Here is a 22857-nt window from a genome sequence, read left to right as displayed (position 1 = left end):
CCTATTGGATCATTGCTCAGATGCCCCTCTCCTTTTTCCTATTCTCTAAAATGTTAGAGGTCTGGTTGAGACTGGGGAGATAAAGGGCCAGAGTGCATGCTTCACTGCACTTACTGGGTGAGACCCAGACTCTGATGCCAGGGTGTTTGAATTCAAATCCCAAGTCTACTTTCTGACTGTGTGGACTTCAGCAAATTCTTAACTTCTTCATACCTCATTCTCTCATAAAATGAGTATTAAAAGTGTCCACTTGATATGATTACTATGAGAATAAATGACTTAATATATATATATAAAGTTCTTAGACTAATGCCAGACATACAGAAAATGTGCAATATGTGTTAAATATCTATTGTTATTTTCTGGAGTAAACCACTCTCCTAAGTACATAGCACCAGGAAATAATAGTGTCTGTGTTCTTTGATACTGCACTGCCTTCGATGTCAGGTTGAGATGGTTCTATGTCAGCACTTCCTGGAAAACTAAGCCTCTTGAAATCCCTCTCTCATTCTGAAGGTCAATCTGTACTTCTCCACGACAAAACAGTCAGAGGCAGAAAGGTGACAGGAAGAACTAAAAGGGCAAGGTAGACAGGGTGTAATATTCTATGATTAGAAAATGTAGCCCCTTTCTGTCCATCTCATAGGCTACACCTTGACCTAGCAGCAGACAGGAAGGGAAATAGGATCCTTTCCAAGCCGAGGTAGAAAATGATGAGAGAACAATTCCAAGGAATGAAAGTAGGAGATGAAATTAATTGAATGGAGAGAGAAACCTTCAATGGCCAAATGCTGGGGAAGTGTTAGGAAAACATTAGAACATATATGAGATGGAAAAGTCTGCAGACATAAAAAGTTATCTTTATGAAAAATACATAGCAACATGAGAGAAAGCTCATGATATTACAGTTTTAAAAACAGCTAGAATTTTTTAAAAATACAATGGACAACATCTGTAGAAACTGATTAATACATTCATAATTGTTCTTTTGGCTAAGATCAGGTATCAGGTGTGAAATCTAAGCTTAGTTTCATGTTATCAAATATAGCATTGCTACAGTCTGAATATTTATGTCAAAATTCACTTGTTGAAATCCTAACCCACAAAATGACGCTATTAAGAGCCTTTGTGAGGTGATTAGATCATGGGGGTGGAGCCCTGAAGAATGGGATGGAAAGAAAGGAAGCCCCAGGAGGACCCTGGCTCTCTCCAGCACGTGAGGATGCAATAAGAAGGTACTGTCTATGAATCAGAGAGCAGGACCTAACCAGACACTGAATCTGCTGCCAGCACTTTGATCTAGCTCTTCCAGGTGTCCAGAACTTCGAGAAATAAGCTTCTGTTGTTTATGAACTACACAGTCTATGTTATCATGTAATAGCAGCTTAAACAGACTAGGACAAACACCTGTAAGTATGTATTTGTATTTATTCTTCTGTTTTTCATAAAAGTGAATCGATGACAAGTTGGCTTTGAAATATATAAATTTACATATTAAATTTAAATTAATTTGGCATGATTTCCTCACGGTTAAAAAGAAAAGGGGGGGAGAGGGGGTTGAGAAAAGAGATTAGTAGAGATCAGACTGTCATGGTCTTTGAATTCCTGACCAAGGTGCTGGGATTTGAGCAAGTAGTATGTGGGAAGCCACTTACATGTTTATGAACCAAAAGTTATTTTAGGACACAATTTGGCAGGAGGAATAGGAAGGAAGCAAGTGGGAGGAGTCTGGGGTGAAGAGTTTAGGGGGACCAGGAGGCCCAGGTCCCTCCCCAGCCCCTTCCTTTCCCTAGTTAGATCCTTATAGCTCACAACCCCCACTCCACCACCACTACCACCACATCCATTAGAATATAGGGATTATCTAAACGTCATAAATTTTTAAATAGTTTTCAGTCAAATGGAAAAAATAAGAAAAAGGTCTTAATGAAAATGGATGACTTTCTTCCAAAATCATTAAATTGGGAATTGGTAAAGTTTTTCTGAAAGGGCTATATAGTAAATATTTTATTCATGGTCTCTGTTACAATTATGCAACTCTGCCACTATAGAAGACAGTAGCCATAAGCAGTATATAAAGGATTGGGTGTGGCTGTGTTCCCATAAAACTTTATTTACAAAAATAGATTGGGGGCTGGATTTGACTCAGGCCATAAAAGCACGTTAAGAATTATTTTGTTTAGAATATCACTCTGTGATTCTTGTGCACCTCTATGGTCTCACTGATGCTCCCTTGAAGACACTTCCCACATACATGCATCACCATCCCCACCCTTACTCAGAGAGGAAGTAATACCTGTGATGGTATTGTAGAGTAATTTTCTCTGAAACAATAATGAGTAAAGCAGAGTGTTAAAGTGTAGGAGCCTTGATTTGAATACTAACCCTGGCAACCTTTTGATCTTACCATAGCACACAAACTCTCTGAGCCTCCATTTCCTTATGGGCAAAATGAAAATAATAGGCGCAAATTTACAGAGCTGTTGTAAGGACTAAATGTATGTAGTGCACTCATCCTAATGCTTGGCCTGGAAGAGGCCCTGAATAAATAATAGCTGTTAACCCACATCAGCTCTATAAATAGTAGAGTCAAAGAGGACAGACCCAGCCTGCACCAAGAGAATTCCCTTGCAGATGCAGACTGTAGCAGTACTGGCATTAGGTGGAATCTAGAATGGAATCTCTAAACATGCACAAGATTAGAAGAGAAGTTTGAAGACACTGCTGCAAGACAGATTATTACCAAAGCTTCTGGTTAATCATTTATTAGACTGCCCCACTGCAGCAAATCCACTTGGCTGTTCATGGCTGGGGAACCTCGTCGCATGCCTCTGTTCAAGTAATAAGATCCTGCTCTTCATCCTCAGACGCTCCACAGCTGCTGAGTGGGAGAACCCAATGTAGACAGCCTCCTTTGAGTTCATTCTTCCGGTCTCATGAACCCAGTCATCTTCTCTTTAGCTGAAAACAAACACATCAAGCAAATGAATGCTTCTCTCCTAGGGGGACATGACAATGAGAATCAATCAGTAACCAGAAATAACGTGGGATAATCTTTAGACATTAAGAAATGTAAGAGGGCTAAATGCACACACATACATACATAATACCCAGATTAACAAATAAAAGGAATATCTGAGAGAGCCTGGGTTCAAGACTTGATACTACTTCCTTATCAGCTGTGTATTGGTGGTCAAGGTATTTAACATCTGTGCCTACACTTCCCCAAGTATAAAACGAAGATAATCATGGTATGTTCCTTTAAGGATTAAATACATTAATAAATACAAAGTGCTTAGAACAATGCCTGACACGTGGTAAGGAATGCTAGCGCCAGGTTCATCAGTATTGGTATCAGCATTATTCTTTAACAAAGAGATTTTTAGAGGCTGAACCATGAATCAAATTTGAAGCTATTCTGAGGATTCTGTGGTACTCTCAAAGACCCAAACCTGAAAGTCCACATGAAACTTTGGGTTTTTCACTCCTGTAATTCAGTTAGCCGTGGGACAAGTCAGACCAGGATAATGGGTGTTCCCATAGTTCAGGTCAATTCATGGAACAGTGACTGAGTAAACTAACTGAAGATAATAATGATACTGTGGTTTTGCAGAAGGATATCCTGAATCTTAGGAAATACACATTGAGTATTTAGAAGAGAAGGGCCACGATGTGCGGACATTCTGCTCAGGTGATTCAAAATGGGGGAGGGGTAGGCAGAGAGAGATGGAAAAAGAAGATGCAAATGAAATGAAATGAATGTTTAACAATAGGTGTGACTCTATATTACCTGGTGTCCTGTGAACCATTCTTATTTAACAGCTTTTCTATAAGCTTGAGATAATTTTCTTTTAATGATAATTCTCTTTTTTAAATAACTTGTTAAAAAACTCATTAGGATGGGTTAATAATGAAAGAAGTGTAGACTCAGCTTGACTCTCAAGCAAGCATGGGGCCACTGCAGGACAAGAGGTGACCAGATAGTTCTGACCAGGCAGTGCCAGGAGAGCTCAGACTTGGAACAAGAGAATATGAAGTAATTCAGTGATTCAATTATCTAATGGTGTCAGGCTAAAATCTCCAGAGGCATCCGTCTCCACAACAGGCTCTGTTTATTCAGGGTTAATGTTGAAATTTTATTTTTAAATTCCACGTACTGCCTCTTTGCTGATCCTCCTACCTCAGATTTCTTTCCAACTTCATTCCATTTGGCAAACTGCAGATAGAACCAATCCCTAACCCACTGCTTTTACTATATCAGTTCCTCACCAAGGACATTACAATGATTTCCTGTTTTCTACAATACCTCATCTAAATGGTGCTATCTTATTAGTTTCTTTTTGATAATTTTACATATTTTGACTTGCAGTTTCAACTTTTATGATTTTTTCCCCCTGACCATTGAAAATAACAGGTCCTATAATTAGACTGACATTCAATACTGGTTGTTGCTTAGTTAGGGTCACATGGCTGGACTCTAGGCTTATGCCAAAATTGTGATTTGACTGAGATTGAGATAAAAGTTCTTTATTCTTTTTTTAAAATTTAAATATACTTTTATTTTAGAATAGTTTTGGGTTGCAGAAAATTTAAAAAGTTAATATAGAAAGCTCCCATGTACCCTACACATGGTTACCCCTGCTGTTAACTTTTGACATCACTAAGACAACTAGTGGACCAACAGTGTTGGAGAGCTGTTAAATGAGTTCCATACTTTATTCAGATTTTGTCAGTTTTCCACAATGTCCTTTTCTGTTTCAGGCTCCCATCCAGAAGACCATATTACATCTAGCTTTCCTATTTTTAAATTTAAAAATATGTAAAAAACCAAATGCTACACTTAAAAATAAGATACTTTGATTCTCTATCTTTTCCTCTTTCCTTGAACATGAAAAAATTTACAACATACTCCAGCTCGTCCCAAGGAATGATTAGAACACTCATTTCCAGGATTCCTGAATTTTCTTTGTGTCAGTCTCTTTGAGAGTTCAAAGTCTCTTCCTGGACTTAAAGTCCAAGGCTACATCTAATGAGCTGGTCCTAGACAGTTTTATTTCCTATAGAGTATAAAAGACTTCTGTAAACAGCAATTCATATGGAGATTCTTGGAATCTCGTATTTGACACAAACACTCAGCGCTAAAATGAGCGTTCACTAACTACTAAGGAAAGTACTTCAGTAACATCCCTTCAGGCATGATTCATACCTCAGGGGCCAGGAATAGTAAAATACATCATCTGGCATCAACTGCCCTCATACTGCCAGTGACTTTTCTCTGATTTGGTCACAGGCAGGCATTTTATTCACCTGCTTAGAGATTCAGAGAGCTAATTAACAGATGAGGTCTAATCGGCTTTTCTAGCCTCTGATTCTGGATCTGCATGCCTTCTCATATCTGCCTGTTTCTCTGCATAGCTAGAACAAGTTCATCTCACCAAGGGACCCTGTTTCTCCTACCAGAAGTGGGGAATCAAATATAAGATCCTGTCAAGGATGAAGAGTTACACAGCTTTCAGAAAAAATTAAATATTTTTTAAAGTGGCAACAACTTTTTCCAAATGAAATATTTGCTATAAAATTTTAAACAGGCAATTAGGACTTTCATCAATTCTATGTTTTGATGCTTCCATCAATTATTTGAAAACACAATACAAAATCCAAGGGCTTTTTGAAAAAAGAAAAAAATGTATTCATAAGTGTACCATCCCCACACTTATTTTCAGTTTTATGACTTCTTGTTCATGTTTGGTTATACTATGCATTCTGTTTGCCTCACATTATACTGTAAACCAATCCTACATTTCTATTTTCAATGTATTTTTAGTGTTCACATAATATTCCATTAAGTGTATGTATAATCATTTAAACATTTCACTAATGTGCTGTATGAGGGCAAAGATAAGTGTCTTTTTTTTTCCTCACCACTGTACACTCAGCATTTAATGGAGGGAAAGTAGATATTCATGACATAATTGAATAAAAAGTGAACTTCAATGGCTTTGAATTCTTATTCTCATGTATTATTTTTAATGTGTCCTACTTTTTTTGGTTACTTACTCTTTCTTGGCCACCTTTTGATTAAAAAACAAACAAACAGAAAACATCGATCAGTTTCCTTTGATTGTGATCTTGGTATGACTGGTACAATTCCATGGAAATCCTTTGCATGTCTGAAATGTCTTTGTCCTACCCTCACATGTATTGCATAGCTTGGATAGACAGAGAATTCTGTGATGGAAATTATGTCCCCTCAGAAATGTGAAGGCAACATCCCAGGACTCTTTTGAGAAAGCCGATGTCATTCTGACTCTTGATACTTTTGTTGTATGTAACATCCCCTGCTTACACAGCACCATCACCCTTCTCACTGTCTCTGTCTTCCTGGAAGGTTTGCCCAGGTGTTTTGAGATAACTTGATGACACAATTGTTATGGGTCTATATTCACCTATTCGTCTAGGCAATCAGTAGGCATTTTTTTTTTTTTGAGAGAGAGAGAGAGAGAGAGAGAGAATTTTTTAATGTTTATTTTTCAGTTTTCAGTGGACACAACATCTTTATTTTATTTTTATGTGGTGCTGAGGATGGAACCCAGTGCCCCACGCATGCCAGGCGAGCGCGTTACCGCTTGAGCCACATCCCCAGTCCCAGGCTTTTTTTTTTTAATATCTATTTTTTAGTTGTAGTTGGACACAATATCTTTACTTTATTTATTTTTATGTGGTGCTGAGGATTGAGCCCAGGGCCTCATCAGTGGCCATTTTTAATCCAGAAGTTCATGTCTTTCACTTATGAAAGCTTCCCTTTTCCTGAATTATATCTCCTAGATTCTCCTATTTCTTCTCTTCTTGCTTCTCTTGTGCTGCCTCTTACATCCTCCACCTCTTCATGCCCCTCCTCCTTGTTTTGATGGTGAATCACTTGGAATGGATCTCCAACTTCATCTTTTCCATCTTTCTGAGACATTTCATCAAATTCATCTTCCAAACCTTCTCATGAGCTTTACATTTTTTCCTTTTTAATTTTTGAGTTGTAGATGAACTCAATACCTTAAGTTCACTTATTTATTTTTATGTGGTGCTGAGGATGGAACCCAGTGCCTCACACCTGCTAGGCAAGCACTCTACCACTGAGCTCATACCCCAGTCTCTCATTTTTAATTTTTGAGAGCTCCTTTTTGTTTTCAGAATCTTCCTCTCAAATAGCCAAGTATTTTCATGGATACAATCTTTCCCTCGAGTGGAATTAGTAATTTTTAGAAACATTTTCTTTACCTTGCAATCTATTTCCCCCAAGTTGTTTTATTCTTCTTTTCTTCTTTGTTTTGGTCTTTCATAGTAGAGACTTGCCTCAAGGATCTGGTCGTTTTTATTTAAGAATGGGACCACTAAAATTAACTGGAAGTTTTTTATTTGTAGATAAATTTGGTCATTGAAATAGTTCCCTACAGGTGACATGACTGAGTCTTAATTGGAGCCCCCGCCCTACCCCATACACCTATTTTTGGTGTTTTCTTGGGCTAGTCAGATTCTCCAGAGAATGATTTCCTAGTCTCCCACTTAATGGGAAAAGATATCATTGCTAGACTTCTGGGAAGTGGGAGTGGGAGAAGGCCTCTTCTACTTTCAGACTTCTCCTTAATCCCCTTGACGTAATATGGTCCCCTATTTCTGATGCCTCCGCAAGTCCTACTTTATCCTCTTTAGAGAGTACTCTCTAATCTGCTGAAGATGACAAGTGGCATTTGCCTGATTGTACAGAATAGGGGTATGGTAGCTAGAAAATGATTTTTTAAATGCTTTTTTAAAAAATGCTTTTAAAAGTTTTGTTATAGCTTAAACACAGTAAAAATATAAAATCTATGGCTCTTCCAGGCTCTCTAGTACCAGTACACAGGAAGAAAGAGATCAATATTGGGTTGATGGAAATTATGTCAACATAGCTTTGGTCTCTAAAGACAGAAAGACAGTTTTCAGTCCAGGAAATCATTTGTTTTTGTACCCCTTGTTATAGCCTGCTTGCTAACAAACTAATGTAATTTTAGGTAAGTCTTCTGCACTTTAGGTAAGTTTTATGCAATTCCCCACCTCTAACCTTCTACAAAGCAGAACAGAAAGACAGCATTTTATTATACACCAATAATGTTTATTATCTTTAACAAGGAGTGGCCTAAAGAGATCGTTGGCCTACTAGTTAATTATTGACAAAGAGAAGGGCTGTAAATTAACCATTCCAAAACTAGAACCACTATTGTTCTGGACCTCTAAAAAAATAATTTCATATAATCAATTTACTATTTTGGTAACTTGTTGCAAATTGTTTATGTTGGAAGTATGCAAGGAAATAAAAATCCTTAAATCAAAGCTGCTTTATCATGTGCATCACAGACAGGTAAGTCTTCTGCAATTTAGGTAAGTTTTATGCAATTCCCCACCTTTAACCTTCTACAAAGCAGAACAGAAAGACAGCATTCAATAATATTTCCTCACATGAATTTAAGGGTGATGGGTCTACAGAGTTATTCCTACCCTAAAATTACTAGGTTTTGAATTCTTTTAGTCAAGCTCAATGGACTTGAATTTGAGCTTTGTATTTAAAGAGTATTTTAGAGCTCCATCTTCTTTTCAGGTGAATATCCTTTATAGTCCTCACGTCTCAGAGGAGGTCAATCTCCTCCCCATACCAGTAAACAAGGAACAAGCATGAACTGGTATAAGAGTATAATTTTGGTGCTTGTTAGAGAATAAAATACACTCATTTCACTGCAGTATGTCAAGAATCCAGATAATAAATATAAAGCAATGAAATAGAACTGTGAGTCTAGAAATAAACCCATTCATCTGTGGTCAATTGGTTTTGACCTTGTCAAGGGGGTCAAGACTATTAAATGGAAGAAAAAAATCTTTTAATAAAGGGTAATGGGACAACTGGATATTTACATGCAAAAGAAGAAAGTTGGGTACCTACCTCACTTTATATACACCATACATAAAATTAGCTCAAAAAGATCAAAGACATAAATACCCAGACTAAAACAATAAAACTCTCAGAAGAAAATTTAGGATTAAAGCTTCATGACCTTGGATTGAACAATGTTTTCTTAGATATGAAAACAAAGGTGTAAGTACCCCAGGAAAAGATAAATAATTTGACTTTACCAAAATTAAAAACTTTTATGCTTCAAAGAACACCATTAAAAGAACAAAAAGATAACCCACAAAATGGGAGAGAATACTTGCAAATCATATATCTGTTAAGGGTGTAGTGTCTAGAATACGTAAAGAATATTTACACTCAACGAGAAGACAACCCAATTTAAAAAACAACAACAAAAAAAGTCTTGAATAGACATTTATCCAAAGAACATTTAATAAATATATGACAAGTTACTTAATTAATATCATTCCAAAACTAGAGCCACTGTTGTTCTGGACTTCTAAAAAAATTGGTTATTAGGAAAATGCAAAGCCAAGCCACAAAAACATACTACTTCATAACTACTAGAAAGGACATGATAGAAAAGATGGGAAATAATACAAGTTGTCAAGGACATAGAGAAATTGAAATCCTACCATTGCTATTTGCAGCTGCTGTGTAAAACAATTTGGCAGTTCCTCAAAAGGTTAAACATAGAGTTACATCTGACCTAGCAATTCTACTCTTAGATATGTCCCCAAGAGAACTAAAATCACATATCTCACCAAAACTTACACATGAATGTTCATAGTATTATTATCCATAATAGCTGAAAGATGCAAACAACTTGAAGTATCCATCAATTAATGTATAAAAAAAACAAAATGTGGTGTATCATACAGTGGATTATTATTCAGCCATAAAGAAGAATAGACTACTGGTATATACCACTGTATTCATCTGTTTTTTGTTGCCAATAACATAATACCACAGACTGAATAAGTTTTCATGAAAGAGTTTTATTTTGGCTCATGGTTCTGGAGGTCCAGGTTGAAGGACCACATCTGGTGATGGTTGCTGTCAGTCCACGACATCACATGGCAAGAGACAGAGAGTGTGTACATGTGTTTTGTCTCCTCTGATTTATCTTTGCTTACAAGGCCCCTGATATTCAATCATGGGGGCTGCATCCTGACTACTTTATCTGATCCTAATCACCTTCCAAAGGCCCCATCTCCAAACATCATAGTCAGATCACCTCTCCTCTTTATCTCTCACAACCGGGATTAATTTTCAACATATGAACCCTTGGGGGATACACTCAAACCATTCAAACCATTGCAGCTACAATATGGTTGAACTTTGAAAATGTTATGCTAAGTGAAAGAAAACAGGCAAAAAAAAAAGTCTATGTGCTATGTAATTTCATTTTCATGAAATATTCAGAACAGGCAAATTTATAGAGAAATAAAGGAGGATTAACAGTTGCCAGGTACTGGGTAAGGGAAATAGGCATTGACTGCTAAATGGCGTAGGGTTACTTTTTGGGGGTGAGAATGTTCTGGAGTTAGTGGTCATGGTTGCACAGCTTTGTGAATGTGCCAAAAAAATACAAGTTGTTCACTTTAGAATAGTGAATTACGTCTCAATTTTTAAATAAATTATGAAAAACTTTAGTGAGAAAGTTTTTGTCATTGATTTCCACATGAGAAGACCTATAATTAGGATTCGTACACATTAGAGGACACAAAAGACTTAAATACAATTAAAGGCAGCAAAGTTCTCCATGGGAAGAATAATAATTTCAAAAATTATTTTTTTCCGTATTAATTTTTGTAATGAAGAGTCTTCTAAATCAAATCACAGAAATCTTCTTTGACAGGGAACAATAGTTAATAAGTGGTTTTATATATCAAAGGGTAATAGGTGCTAACGTAGAAAAATAAAGGATATTAGCCTAGACAGGGAATGTACTGAATTCTGTAAGTAGTTCGGGGTATACCTCTGGGATGGGCTACATTTGTGCTGAGCTCTGAAACAACTGAGGGCAGACACCTGTGGAAGCAAGTCACAGGCTGAGATATGCCTGGTATAAATATGGAAAAGCCAGGGTCCAGGTGATCCTATGGCTAGAGCAGAGCGAGTAGCAGGGAATGAGTTGAGAGCAGTCATAGGCAGGTGGGTAGGAGATGAATCATGTGGAGGCTTTGCATTTTGATCTCAGTGAGATGGCGAGATGCTGGAGAGTTCTGAGCAGAGGAGTAATGAGACCCCATTTGGGTTTTAAAGGATCACTCTGACTCCTGTGTTAAGAATAATGTGTAACGGGACGAAATTGGTACAAATTATTAGACTGTTGAATTTTTTTAGGCAAGGGATAAAGGATGAAGGCAGTGGAAGAAGTGAGAAGTGATTGGGTTATGGATCTCCGTGGAAAAAACAGTCTACTACATTACCCGATGGGCGGGATACGGGGTCTGAGAGAAAAAGTAAGGTTAAGGATGAACACAGGGTTTCACTGTCAGCAAACGGGAAGGCAGGGTGGCCAGTTACTGAGAGTGGAGTTTGGCTTGGGAATATTACATCTGACATTCTTATTAAATCCAAGTGGAGACAGCAGTAGGCAATTAGGAAGGCTTAAGGGAATCTAAATTTCATCTGGAAACTAAGGGGAAAAAGTTGCTAAGTAAAATTCAAAATGTAAATGAATGCAGGGCATTGCCTTTACAGATGATGACGTGAAATCTAAAATTACAATAAATAAAGTGGAAAAGAAAGAACAGAGATGGATGGAACAAGAGATTCACCTTGAAACAGTTCCTCAGGTCCTCTCTGCACTTGCAGCTTTAAGTGCTGATGTTTTTGCTATTTTTGATAAGCCCTAAATCTTGGATGCTGATTCATAACCTTGTTGAGATGAGCACTTTTTCCAATGGAAAATCTTGTTTTCCCTTGATATACATAATCATTGTTCAAAAAATTAAACCAATGCAGACTACCAACCCTCCAAGTTTTGAGATAGTCTGACCTTAATATCCTTCCAAATCTTTCTTCTAAGGCAAGATGTGAATTGTGTGCCCTGTGGATGTGGTTGTGTATAACTCAGCTGTGAGTGCACCAATCGAAGGTCCACACTGTGGAGGTGTGAATGCAGCTTTGTTTTAGTTTTCAATTATATTCCCAAGTAATTCACTAAAGATTTGAAGTGAATGCTTTCTACACCATTTGTTAAAGTTATGGAATAACTTTATTAATATCATAGTCACTGTCATAGCAGCTGATGCATACTCAATGTGATGTTTCCTGGGCAGCTCACTCCTTGCTAACTGCCCCACATGCATCCTTCAATGGAACCGTCCCTAAAATCACCCTTTTATAGGTGGAAAAACTGAGGATGAAATGGACTGAGTAACTTGCTCACAACCAGAAAAAAAATAGTAGTGCCAGGATCTGAACCCAGATGTGGCCAATCACAAAGCCCCAACTCTTAATTGGTAGGCTTCTTGGAATATTAAGAATCTATACCACATGATAAAACATCTCCACAAATCAACAGAGGAAGGGATAAAATTACTTAATAACTAGGCCTCACTCCTCATCATATGATGAATTATTTCCAGCTAATAACACATAAGGAAAGTGAAAGTAAGGGAAACGAAACTATTAAAAATACAATATAAATTCTTACCTTATTTTTAAAAAAGAGAAACTTTGCTGAGCTGAAGATACAGCTCAATGGTAGAGTGGCTCGCCTAGTGTATGAAGCCGAGTCCAAGACCCAGCACCCCCAAAATAAATAAATAAAGAGAAGAAAAAAATTTAAAATAGGAGAAAATATAGGTGAGTATTTTACTGATTTGAGGGTTAAGGAAGGATTTTGGAGTAGGAAAAGGAGGGTTCGTTATGTTTTTAAAAATGAACTTGTATTAATAATCATGTTAAAAATTATAACAATAGGAAGGGCAGCAGAATAAAATAGACATTATTATTGCTGTATGTATATAGGTGACTGTATGACCAATGTGATTCTGCAACCTGTACAATCAGAAAAACGTGAAATTATACCCCATTTGATTCAAATGTATGAATTGTCAAGATCATTGTACTGTCATGTGTAACTAATAAAAAAATTATAACAAAAATAAGTATCATCTAAAAGTCAATTTCTTTTTTTCTTTTTTTTTTTTTTAAATATTTTTTAGTTGTTGATAGACCTTTATTTTATTTATTTATATGTGGTGCTAAGAATCAAACCCAGTGCCTCACACATGCCAGGCAAGTGCTCTACCGCTCAGCCCCAGCCCCAGCCCCAGCCCCTAAAAGTCAATTTCTTTTTACCCAATAAGTCATTGAGATTCCAGGAACGTACACTTAACAAAAAGAGGTGCTGAGATAAACAAAGATTTCTACACAAGGATAATCACTGTAGCAATATCAACAACCCCTTAATTTTTTGAGAAAATTGCTAAATTCAATTATAGGAGAATGATTGAATAAAATAAAGAACATTTTAATGAAAAATATTATAAATCTATGAGTCCTGCTTTCAAAGAACTCTTAATAAAAACACGAGGAATCTCTCACATATTAGATTTATTAAGGAAACAGAAGATTGAAAATTGTTAATATATTTTATTTCCTCTAACTTTTTATGTTTAGCATTACCTGAATTAAGCAAGATATACTAGGCAGATACACATATGAAGAAATTATGACAGAGCATGAAAATAGTTATTATTTGGCGATTATAAGAATACGACTATTTTGGGGGGGCTGGGGTTATAGCTCATTGGTAGGGCGCTTGCCTAGCATGTGCGAGGCATTGGGTTCGATCCTTAGCATCACATAAAAATCAATAAATGAAATAAAGGTACTGTGTCCAACTACAGCTAAAAAAATTAAAAAAAGAATATGACTATTTTTTTACATGTATATTTTGGGCTATAGTTTCTTTCTTTCTCTCTCTGTCTCTCTCATTCTTTCTTTCTTTCGAGACAGGGTCTTGCTAAATTGCTAAGGGTTTTGCTCAATTGCTAAGGCTGGCTTTGAGTTTGCATTTCTCCTGCCTCAGCCTCATGAGCCACTGGGATTATAGGTGTTTGTCACCACATCTGCCTTGGTTGTATTTTTAACTTTAGTGTTGTGATTGGTAATTTTTATTATCCATAATGAGCTAAGTGATTTTCTAAATCCATCCATCCATTTATTTATTTATATTAGATCTTTATGGTTATACACATTAATTGGGTTCATCCTGACAAACTCAAACATGCACGGTACATTTATTTATGTATAGTCATTTTATTTACTTATTCATTTCTTTACTTACTTTTTAATCTATCCATATAATAATTCGTGTAAGAAGATTGAGTTTGAATTGGGCTGTGGCAGATAATAAATATGACTTTGACAAATTACCAATCTTCTCTAGCCTCTTTTCTCATCCACAAAATGGAAAGAGTAATACCTGATCTGCAAGAGTACATGATGTAATGTATACAAAAAACTCTGCATGATGACTCACTGTTAAAAGGCATTCAAGAAACAGCAGTTGGTATTATTTGATTATTGTTAGTTTTTAAAGTGGAAAAAGATTTAAGAAGCAAAGAAGTAGTGAGGAACTGAAAATGTGTGGTCAGGGGGATTATTTTTAAGTAATGTCAAAACAAGAGCTATAAAATATGTTACATTCTTGTAACCTAAAGTGAGTGCCAGTGTCAACTTATACCAAAGATCAAACCAAAAACCAAACACTGTTAGGAATAATGCAATGCACTGGGTAACACCAGCAAATTGTCCAAAGATGTTTAGTAACTCTCACATTGCCACCTTGTGGAATTAGTGACACATTACATATCCCACGGAGATTTTATTTTGAAGCAAAATATATAGAAAGGCTAAATTATACAAATATTCATGTTAAAAAATAGTATTTAATACAGCAAGATCATATGTAAATCGATCAAGCCCATATTCATTTTTTTTTGACAGTGAGAGAGGGGAGAGAGAGAGAGAATTTTAATATTTATTTTTTAGTTATCGCCGGACACAACATGTTTGTTTTGTATGTGGTGCTGAGGATCAAACCCGGGCCGCACGCATGCCAGGCGAGCGTGCTACCACTTGAGCCACATCCCCAGCCCCCATATTCATTTTTAAAGTAATTTTCTTTCATTATAGAAAGTGGTTTTACAGGAAGTTGGCAAACAAAGATAATTGCCATAATCCTATCATTGCAATAACATCATTTGAAAATTATTTTTATTTCATCCCATTTTATTTTTAAGTTAATATAATATTGTTAGAATTTTTCATGCTATTGCACTCTTCATAGTGATTTTTAATGACTGTACGACACTGTATCGAATGGATGTGCCAGACCTTGACTCAATAGTCCCTTAATGTTGGACATCTAGACTGCTTCCAACAAAAAGGAGCCTATTTTGATAGTTATTGTTTAGGTAGATATTAATCTACTTAGTTTTAAAATTAAAATGTGTGATTACAAAAGTAATGTGTTATTAGTATTTTAAAAGATAAGCAAAAATAAGAAAACAAACTACAGTCACAGTTTCCCAACCCAGATAACTACTTTAACACCCTGAAGATATTTTACAACATAGAGAGTATACGTTGACTTTGTTTTGTACTGGGGATTGAACCAAGGGCCTTCTACATGCTAGGCAAGTGCTCCACCACAGAGCTACACCCTCTGCCCTTTTTATTTTATTTTGAAACAGGTTCTCACTAAGTTGCCCAGGCTGGTCTTGAACTTGTGATCCTCTTGCCTCAGTCTCCCAAGTATCTGGGATTATAGGTGTGCACCACCATACCTAGTTTATATTGACATTTTAAAACAAAAGTTGGATTATATTACTAGAACATGCCTTTTCACTTGAAATTATATCACATATAACTTTTTGTCAGTTATGATAATTGAAAGCATTATTTATTGACTAAATCATATTTCATTATATAGATTGAATATTTTCTTTCACTACTGGGGGTTGAACCCAGGGCTTTGAGTGTTAGGTGATCACTCTACCACTGAGCTACATCCCCAGCTCCAGTACTTGTTATCTAGATTAGTTAATACACACACAAAAATGATGCAGTGCACAGTACTAAGCTCTGATTTATTCATTGTTGAACATGGTGTTTACAATATGATGGGGGAAATAGGCATTATATAAATAAACAGGGAAAAATACATAAGCATAAATTTCTATTAAACACCATGAAGAAAACAGGATACTATGAGAGAAAATAACAGGGATATACAAGTTGGTTGCAGAAGGTCTGAGGGAAAAGAGGAAATCTGGACTTCAAGAATGAAGAACTGGAAGAACATTCTAGACAGAGGATGCAGCATATTTGAAAGACCTCAGGTAGAAAAATTCTTAGTATTGAAACTAAAAGATGGTTACTGTGGCTACCATGGTGAGGTTGGGAGAGGTGAAGCTGAAGGCCTTCTGTGCTCTCGTAAGGTGTATTATATTTTAATCTGTGGGAGTAACATAATGAATGATGGTTTAAAAAGCTCACTCACCTATTATGTGTTGGAGAATGGAGTGAGAGGCAAGAGTGGTGGTGGTGGGGAGACTAGTTAGGTGAATACTGCAATAATCCAAATGAGATGATGGGGGAATGAATCAGGGTAGACATAATGGATAACTCAAGATATAAAGGAGTGGTATCTTACATTGGAGTGGGGGAAGTTGGTTAGTCCTAATAGTTAGCAGTGGACACTGCATCAAGATTGCTGCTAATATTTATGGGCTCTGAGATAAGAGGAAAAATAGAAGAACCCACTCCTATTCTCTCCTCACCCCTTGCTCTAGCCCACACGGTGAGGGGTCTCACTTGTGGACACCTGAGCCCTCAGATCCATGCTTTATCCACATCACCTACCATAGCCACAGCTAGAATCCGCTCAGGAGGAAGTTCCTAAGAGACCCAATCATGCCTTGTCTGGGGGAGAGGGAAATTCTAGGATCCCGGGCTTCTTGAATGTGATCTTGGAATGTGGGCACATTCCCTAACCCCATGTGTATAATTAGCTATGTGTATAATTCATAAATGAATTTTATATTTAGACTTGGGTCCCATTCTCAAGATATCTCTTCTTGCCCATGGAAGGAGATTGGAAAGAAGAGGACAAGAGCAGGGATCCTACTGTTCAGGATCTAGAGGTGGGCACTGATTGCAGCTCATTAACATTAAATGTGAAAAATAATCTTAAGTCATCCATGCAGTATTGCACATATGTTGAATATATGTGAACCGATATCATTGTTTTCTTTTTCCTCCTGGTCCATGTTTCTCTATGGCTCTCAGTTCAATTTAACCTACCATGAATTTGGTGGAGTCAACTCTCACTTACCTGGCTACTTGGACAACGTGTTTCCTTCTGTATCCCCAGTAAGCGAACCCTTACAATTAGTAATACCTTCTTTATATGTGGTCTTTTAGGCTTGGTGGCATTTAATGCCCACTTTAATACATCTGTATCTTCCTGTATACTTTGGAGAATGATAAGACTTGGAATGACATGTTGAAAAAGACAGGGATAAATTTAAGAATAAATCTAGGTTTCCAGTTTGAGCAGTTTGTTCAACAGTGGTACTATCTGCTGAGATGGAAAAAGCTGGTGTAGATGGAACACAACTTATTCATCCAGTTTCCTATTCTTGGACACTTGGGTTGTTTAACTAGGAAAAATACTCTGATTTGTAGCAAAATCACATCACTAATTTCTAAACAGTTTCTGGGTAAAGAACAGGAGTGCCAAATGACTTTTTTTTTTTTAAAAAGTATTTATATTTTCTAGTTGTCAAACGGCCTTTATTTTCTTTATTTATATGCAGTGCTAAGAATCAAACCCAGTGCCTCCTACATGCCAGGCAAGCACTCCTACCATTGAGCAACAACCCTAGCCCACCAAATGACTTTTAAAGGAGCTGTTAACATTAAGCTAATGCTAATATTGGGATAGATTTGAATATTTGAGTTCAAACTCTCCATCGCTCCCACTTCCCTTCTATCCCATGTTTTCTTTGACCATTCAAAATCAAACTTTTGTTAAGTACCTACCATATCTTATACAAGGCTTGACATAAATCTACCTTTGCTCCTTATTGGGGCTGGGAGACGACTGGGGAAAAGAAAGGGCTGCATCAGACTGAAGTTTTGAATTTGGGTAACTTGGATATCTGACCCATAAACTGGTTTGGCATTGAATATCAGGCCAAAATTTTTAAAAAATTGAATTTTTTTCTTCATTCAGGTTGGTGATGTCACTCTAAGAGTTTAAAAGAAATAAAATGTTTACTTTTGGGCATACTACAAATAGGACACTGAGATTAGGCTTTGCCCCAAACCATTTTGATTTAGAGAGTACCATTTTATAGTAAGTCTTTAGAACATTATGCAAATTTGGAACACATGACCTGTAAGTCATGTGTTCCAAAGCAAACGAGAAGCTTCCCAGAGTGCAAGATGTTCAATCCTTCTAAATCCCAGACTGAGACATGTGATCTACCCCAAGGCTTTTTCTCCTGATGTGTATTTCCTGCAAGATATTCTCTTTGTAAAAATTACAATGAAGGCACAATCCCTTTCCCACCCTGGGAAGCTTATTGAAACACTAAAATAAAAATTACTTTGGACATACTTTTAAATTCTCTGAGTACAAACAAAGCAGGGAAATATTTCAGGATGATCATTTTTCCCTCCCATATCAGGCACCAGCTTTGTCTTGCAGCCGCCCGTGGGCAGGTACTTCTATTTGGGTACTGCTATTCAGAAATACTAAAGCTTTGCCTAGCTTCCTACTGCATGTCTGTGCTAACACTAGGGTTCTTCAGCTTGTAAATCTTTTTCTTTTGTGTTTAGTCTTTTGTTGCTTGGCTCTATTTTCATTGTCATGTTTACTGCCAAAGTTTTTTTTTTTTTTCAGTCACAGTTTGCCAACATTTTGGCATTTCCAGGCTATTAAGAGTAGATAAATAGACCATGTGCAAAGTGGACTGTTCCTCCAAGTGTTATCCCTCTAAGTCAAAGATTAACTTTGGACCAAACCTTTGAGAGTAATGTCCTTTAGGCTGCTGACTTAGCTAATGAGCAAGAAGCCACATTCTGTTAGGCAATATCTGCCAATAAGAAAGTCAGACCTTGGCAGGAGTGGCTGAGGCCCTCTCCTGATTTGGGGCTGGGCCAGTCAGGCAGAAGCTGCTTATCTGCGCAGATAGGACAGCCCAGCCCATAGGCCAGGAAATCCTGGCTTTGGGGATCACATCAGCGTTGAGGCTCACATCTGGTGAGCAAATATTGACAGTCCTCTTGTGTGGGGTGGGGTGGGGGACAGATTGGTTAATGACTGTCAGGTTCCATACCTGAAAGAGCTCAAAATCTTTACAGAGGGGTTGGGAGACAAATTCTGTAAGTAAGAAGAGTGCTTTTATTTAATTAACCTGTTCTAGGAGTAAGCTCCACAGGACAGCACAGAACAGCATGAACTAGTGACCACTTATCACTGTTGCAGTCTGAGCCTGTGTGTTTCTGGGTCTTTTGATGACTCACTGGCATCAAGGGAAGAACAGAAAAAGAAGAGAAAGGAACTAACCTTTTTTGAGGACTATGCATGTTGGGCACTGGTGTCAGGATTTCACACACATTTTTCTCATTCAATCCTCAAGAGAAGGTATCATTAGTTCCTTTTGCCAGGTAAAGAAAGAGAGAAGTGACTTGTCAACATAATGGGGCAGGCAAGATCCAAATTCATGTCCATCAGATTCCGAATCCCATGCTTTTCCTACTAGACCAGGATATGCATGGTATGGCTGAAGACTAAGCAGGAGAGAGAGACAAAGGGACCACTTAGCTATCCTGTATGAGGGCAGGTCTTGAGAGTGTGTATGATCACAAAGTGAGCAGTTCACTCTGCTGTGGAAAACAATAAGGATTGAACTCAGGGGCATTCGACCACTGAGCCATATCCCTAGCCATATTTTGTATTTTATTTAGAGACAGGGTCTCACTAAGTTGCTTAGGGCCTCGATTTTGCTGAGGCTGGTTTTGAACTCACAGTCCTCCTGTCTCAGCCTCCTGAGCCGCTGGGATCACAGGCATGCACCACTGTACCCAGCATTATCACTTATTTTTAAAGGGTGCAAAATTATGCAGAAAATTACGAGTTTGTCTATTTTATACCTCAGTTTCTGAATAAATTCTTGGATCCAATAAGGACATCAGTTTTCCTAGGGTCTGTGTGATGGGAATGCTTTGTGTAGCAGTGCTAAGACGAGGAGAGGAGGCAGAACCTCTAAGATAAAAGGCACAGACATCCATCTCTGTCAAATATCTACATAAAAGAACCCCCTGTTCCAGCACACAGTTCAAATCTAATTTCCAGAATGCTAAGGGACTTGACAAATGGACTAGTGATTTTTGTGTTGAATCTGCATAAAATATTTAACTAACAGACCCAGTATTAGTCAGGAATTCTAACCCACTTGGATTTGATCACTGTCAGATAAATGAGGGGGGGTATACTTTGGGCATTGATATTTCCAATGGGATCAACAATTCAGTAAAAAGCAAATCTTAAATTTAAACTCTTCTGAGGTTACTCACCACCCATAGGATAAAATAGAATCTTCCTGGTAGGCGGGTGAGGCTTGGCCTGACTCCCTAGCCTCACCTGTCAGCCCTATACTTCATAAGAGCAAATGATTGGGAGGTGATCCCTTTCCAACTGGATGTACCACAAATGCTATTTCACACCTCTCCTTAATACAGAGAGTGTCTTTCTTCTGGGAACGTCTTACCTGGTAACATCTGTTGCCCCATCTTGTTCCTTGACCCCACTCTCTCCAAACAGGATGAAGTGTCACCACCTTCCCCAATGTCGTGTGTGACCCACCAAACACACTTCCATGGCTACCATACCATGGAAATTTTTTTCTTTATCTTGTTTGGAATCTTCAACGAGAGATAAGAATTGACTTCTTAAACTATCTCCCTAACATAAATACAAGGAATAAATTCCCTAGTTGAAAATTTCAGAATATACTTTCAGTGGAATTCCAAAAGTTGGTAGTTTTTCGAATAAGCATGACACAGAAACATTTGTTCTAAAAACATGTAAGGTGATTGAAGGGCAATATTCTTCTACTAGACATTGATTCTACTTGAAAGCTATAAAAAGGAGATACAAACCTAAACCTACCTTCCCCCAGATATCAGGATATTTGGATATATTGATTATCACTGTTAGAATTCAAACACTAAAATGCTTCATCCTATCCCGAGTATTGCAGGTCCCAAAAGAGAAAATACTTGGGTAGTTTCAAGGACTGTTTGCTAATTATTGCTCTCAACCAGCAGGTGTCGCCGGAGACAAGCACATTTGCTACGACTGCCAACTCAAGGATCAAAGAAAAATCCTTCTCCAGTGGTAGTCTTCTTCCAGTCAGTTTGCAAAAGCTTCCCTGGCAATAACTAGCATGCATGTCCAGAGTGCTCAAGGTTTATTATACAGGAGAAGCCTCTGGGATGGAGGTGTATGTGAAAATGCAGAGCCTGCGCCCTAACTGAAAAGATTCTGATTTTAATAAGCATGGAGTGAGGCTCTGTGTAATTTCCATTTTAAGTATCACCCTTCACCCTCCCTGAATCCTCTATTGTGAAGCACTTTCAGAAACCCTAATTGGTTCCCTATGCACAGTATTTATTGTCATCTAATAGCCTTGACACAGAGATAACCAGGCTGCAAAGAGAATCATTGTTCATTCATTCAACAGACATCTGTTGAGCCTTTACATCTTACCAGTCACCATTGGACACTTCCACAAGGTCACACAGCTCATCCTTGCTGTCTCAAGTTTGAGATTACCATCAGGGATCCGTCATGGAATCCAGTAAAGTTCAAACTTTCTTATATCTACCCCATCAAAGAATATGGTTTCCAGCATGAGAGGAAAATAATCTCATTTTCCCATTAAAAGTATTCATATATTTACAGAATTTTCACCAATAAATCAATCCCTAGTATTTAGTTTATAGGATACTAGCATTTTAATAACACAGTTGGGAAAATGTGCCTTATTATTATGGCTGTAAACACACAAAACAATAATAAATCTATTAGTATCTGAGAATCAAAACACTGCTATGTTTTACTGCCATGTTACTTTTATGAATCTAAGATAAAAAAAAAATCCTAGTAGTAAAAAAAGTAGGATAAATTACATGACTACAGATGAAATACAAACAAAAATTCCATTAGGAACTTAAAATTGCCACAATTTAGTTATGGGGGGAGGGTTGGTTGAGGGAAAATGCATTTTTAGAAATTGTAACAAAATCATGCATCTCAATGCAAATACCACCAACACCACTCTATGGCCAGTGAACCAAATTTGGTATCCCCTGTGTCCACCTACTTTGTCTTTTTTTTTTTAACTTTCTGATCATTATAATTTTTTTTTTTTTTTTTTTGCATTAGAAAAGACTTTAAAGAAAAGATCACTGAACAAAGCCTGTCACTCTGCTCAGTCCTGCTTCACACCATCCCAGCTGCGACAGTGCCTGCCAGTCCCTGTACTCCTTCCTCTGTGGTCAGAGGTCACTCACTCCCCTGGAACTAAGTCCATCTTGCAACTCTTCCAGTTTTGAGGAAGTTTTCTTCACGTTCTGTCTAATAAGCAGGGAAAGCCTCCATCAGAAACACTATCGACCCCGAGGACTTAAGCCTAATGTCTGGGTTAGAACTGAGGGTCATCTGCCTTTAAGTGAAATCTTGCTACGGTGGTTAAACAAGGAAGGGATTTACTCTCCCACATAACAAGTCCAGAAGGCAGCAAGCTCAAGTCCAGAGAGCAAAGTTGTCCCGCTCCTTCTGTCTTCTAGTTGTGCCATCTTCGGTGTCTGGCTCTTGTTCT

The 22857-nt window shown here is 37.5% G+C and overlaps 1 protein-coding gene and 1 long non-coding RNA gene across 3 annotated transcripts in view; one reads left to right on the top strand and one right to left on the bottom strand.

Annotated features, from left to right (window-relative positions):
* LOC124097130 (uncharacterized) overlaps positions 1-22857 on the top strand; it is a 144025-nt gene that overhangs the window by 76959 nt on the left and 44209 nt on the right. For both annotated transcript variants that reach the window (XR_006853135.2, XR_009227405.1), the window contains exon 3: positions 17011-17106. This is a non-coding gene — a long non-coding RNA (uncharacterized LOC124097130). The remainder of the gene's footprint in view (positions 1-17010; positions 17107-22857) is intronic.
* Positions 1411-22857, bottom strand: part of Slc44a1 (solute carrier family 44 member 1) — a 185778-nt gene continuing 164331 nt past the window's right edge. The window contains exon 16 of the mRNA XM_046451300.2: positions 1411-2961. Coding sequence (XP_046307256.1) covers positions 2947-2961 — 15 coding nt within the window. The 3' untranslated portion in view covers positions 1411-2946. The remainder of the gene's footprint in view (positions 2962-22857) is intronic.

The sequence above is a fragment of the Marmota monax genome, unplaced genomic scaffold (genome assembly GCF_021218885.2).
Source record: "Marmota monax isolate L192 unplaced genomic scaffold, Marmota_monax_Labrador192_F-V1.1 WCK01_AAM20220418_F8-fsc00020, whole genome shotgun sequence".
Taxonomy (NCBI): Eukaryota; Metazoa; Chordata; class Mammalia; order Rodentia; family Sciuridae; genus Marmota; species Marmota monax.
This window is presented reverse-complemented; position numbering and strand designations above follow the sequence as displayed.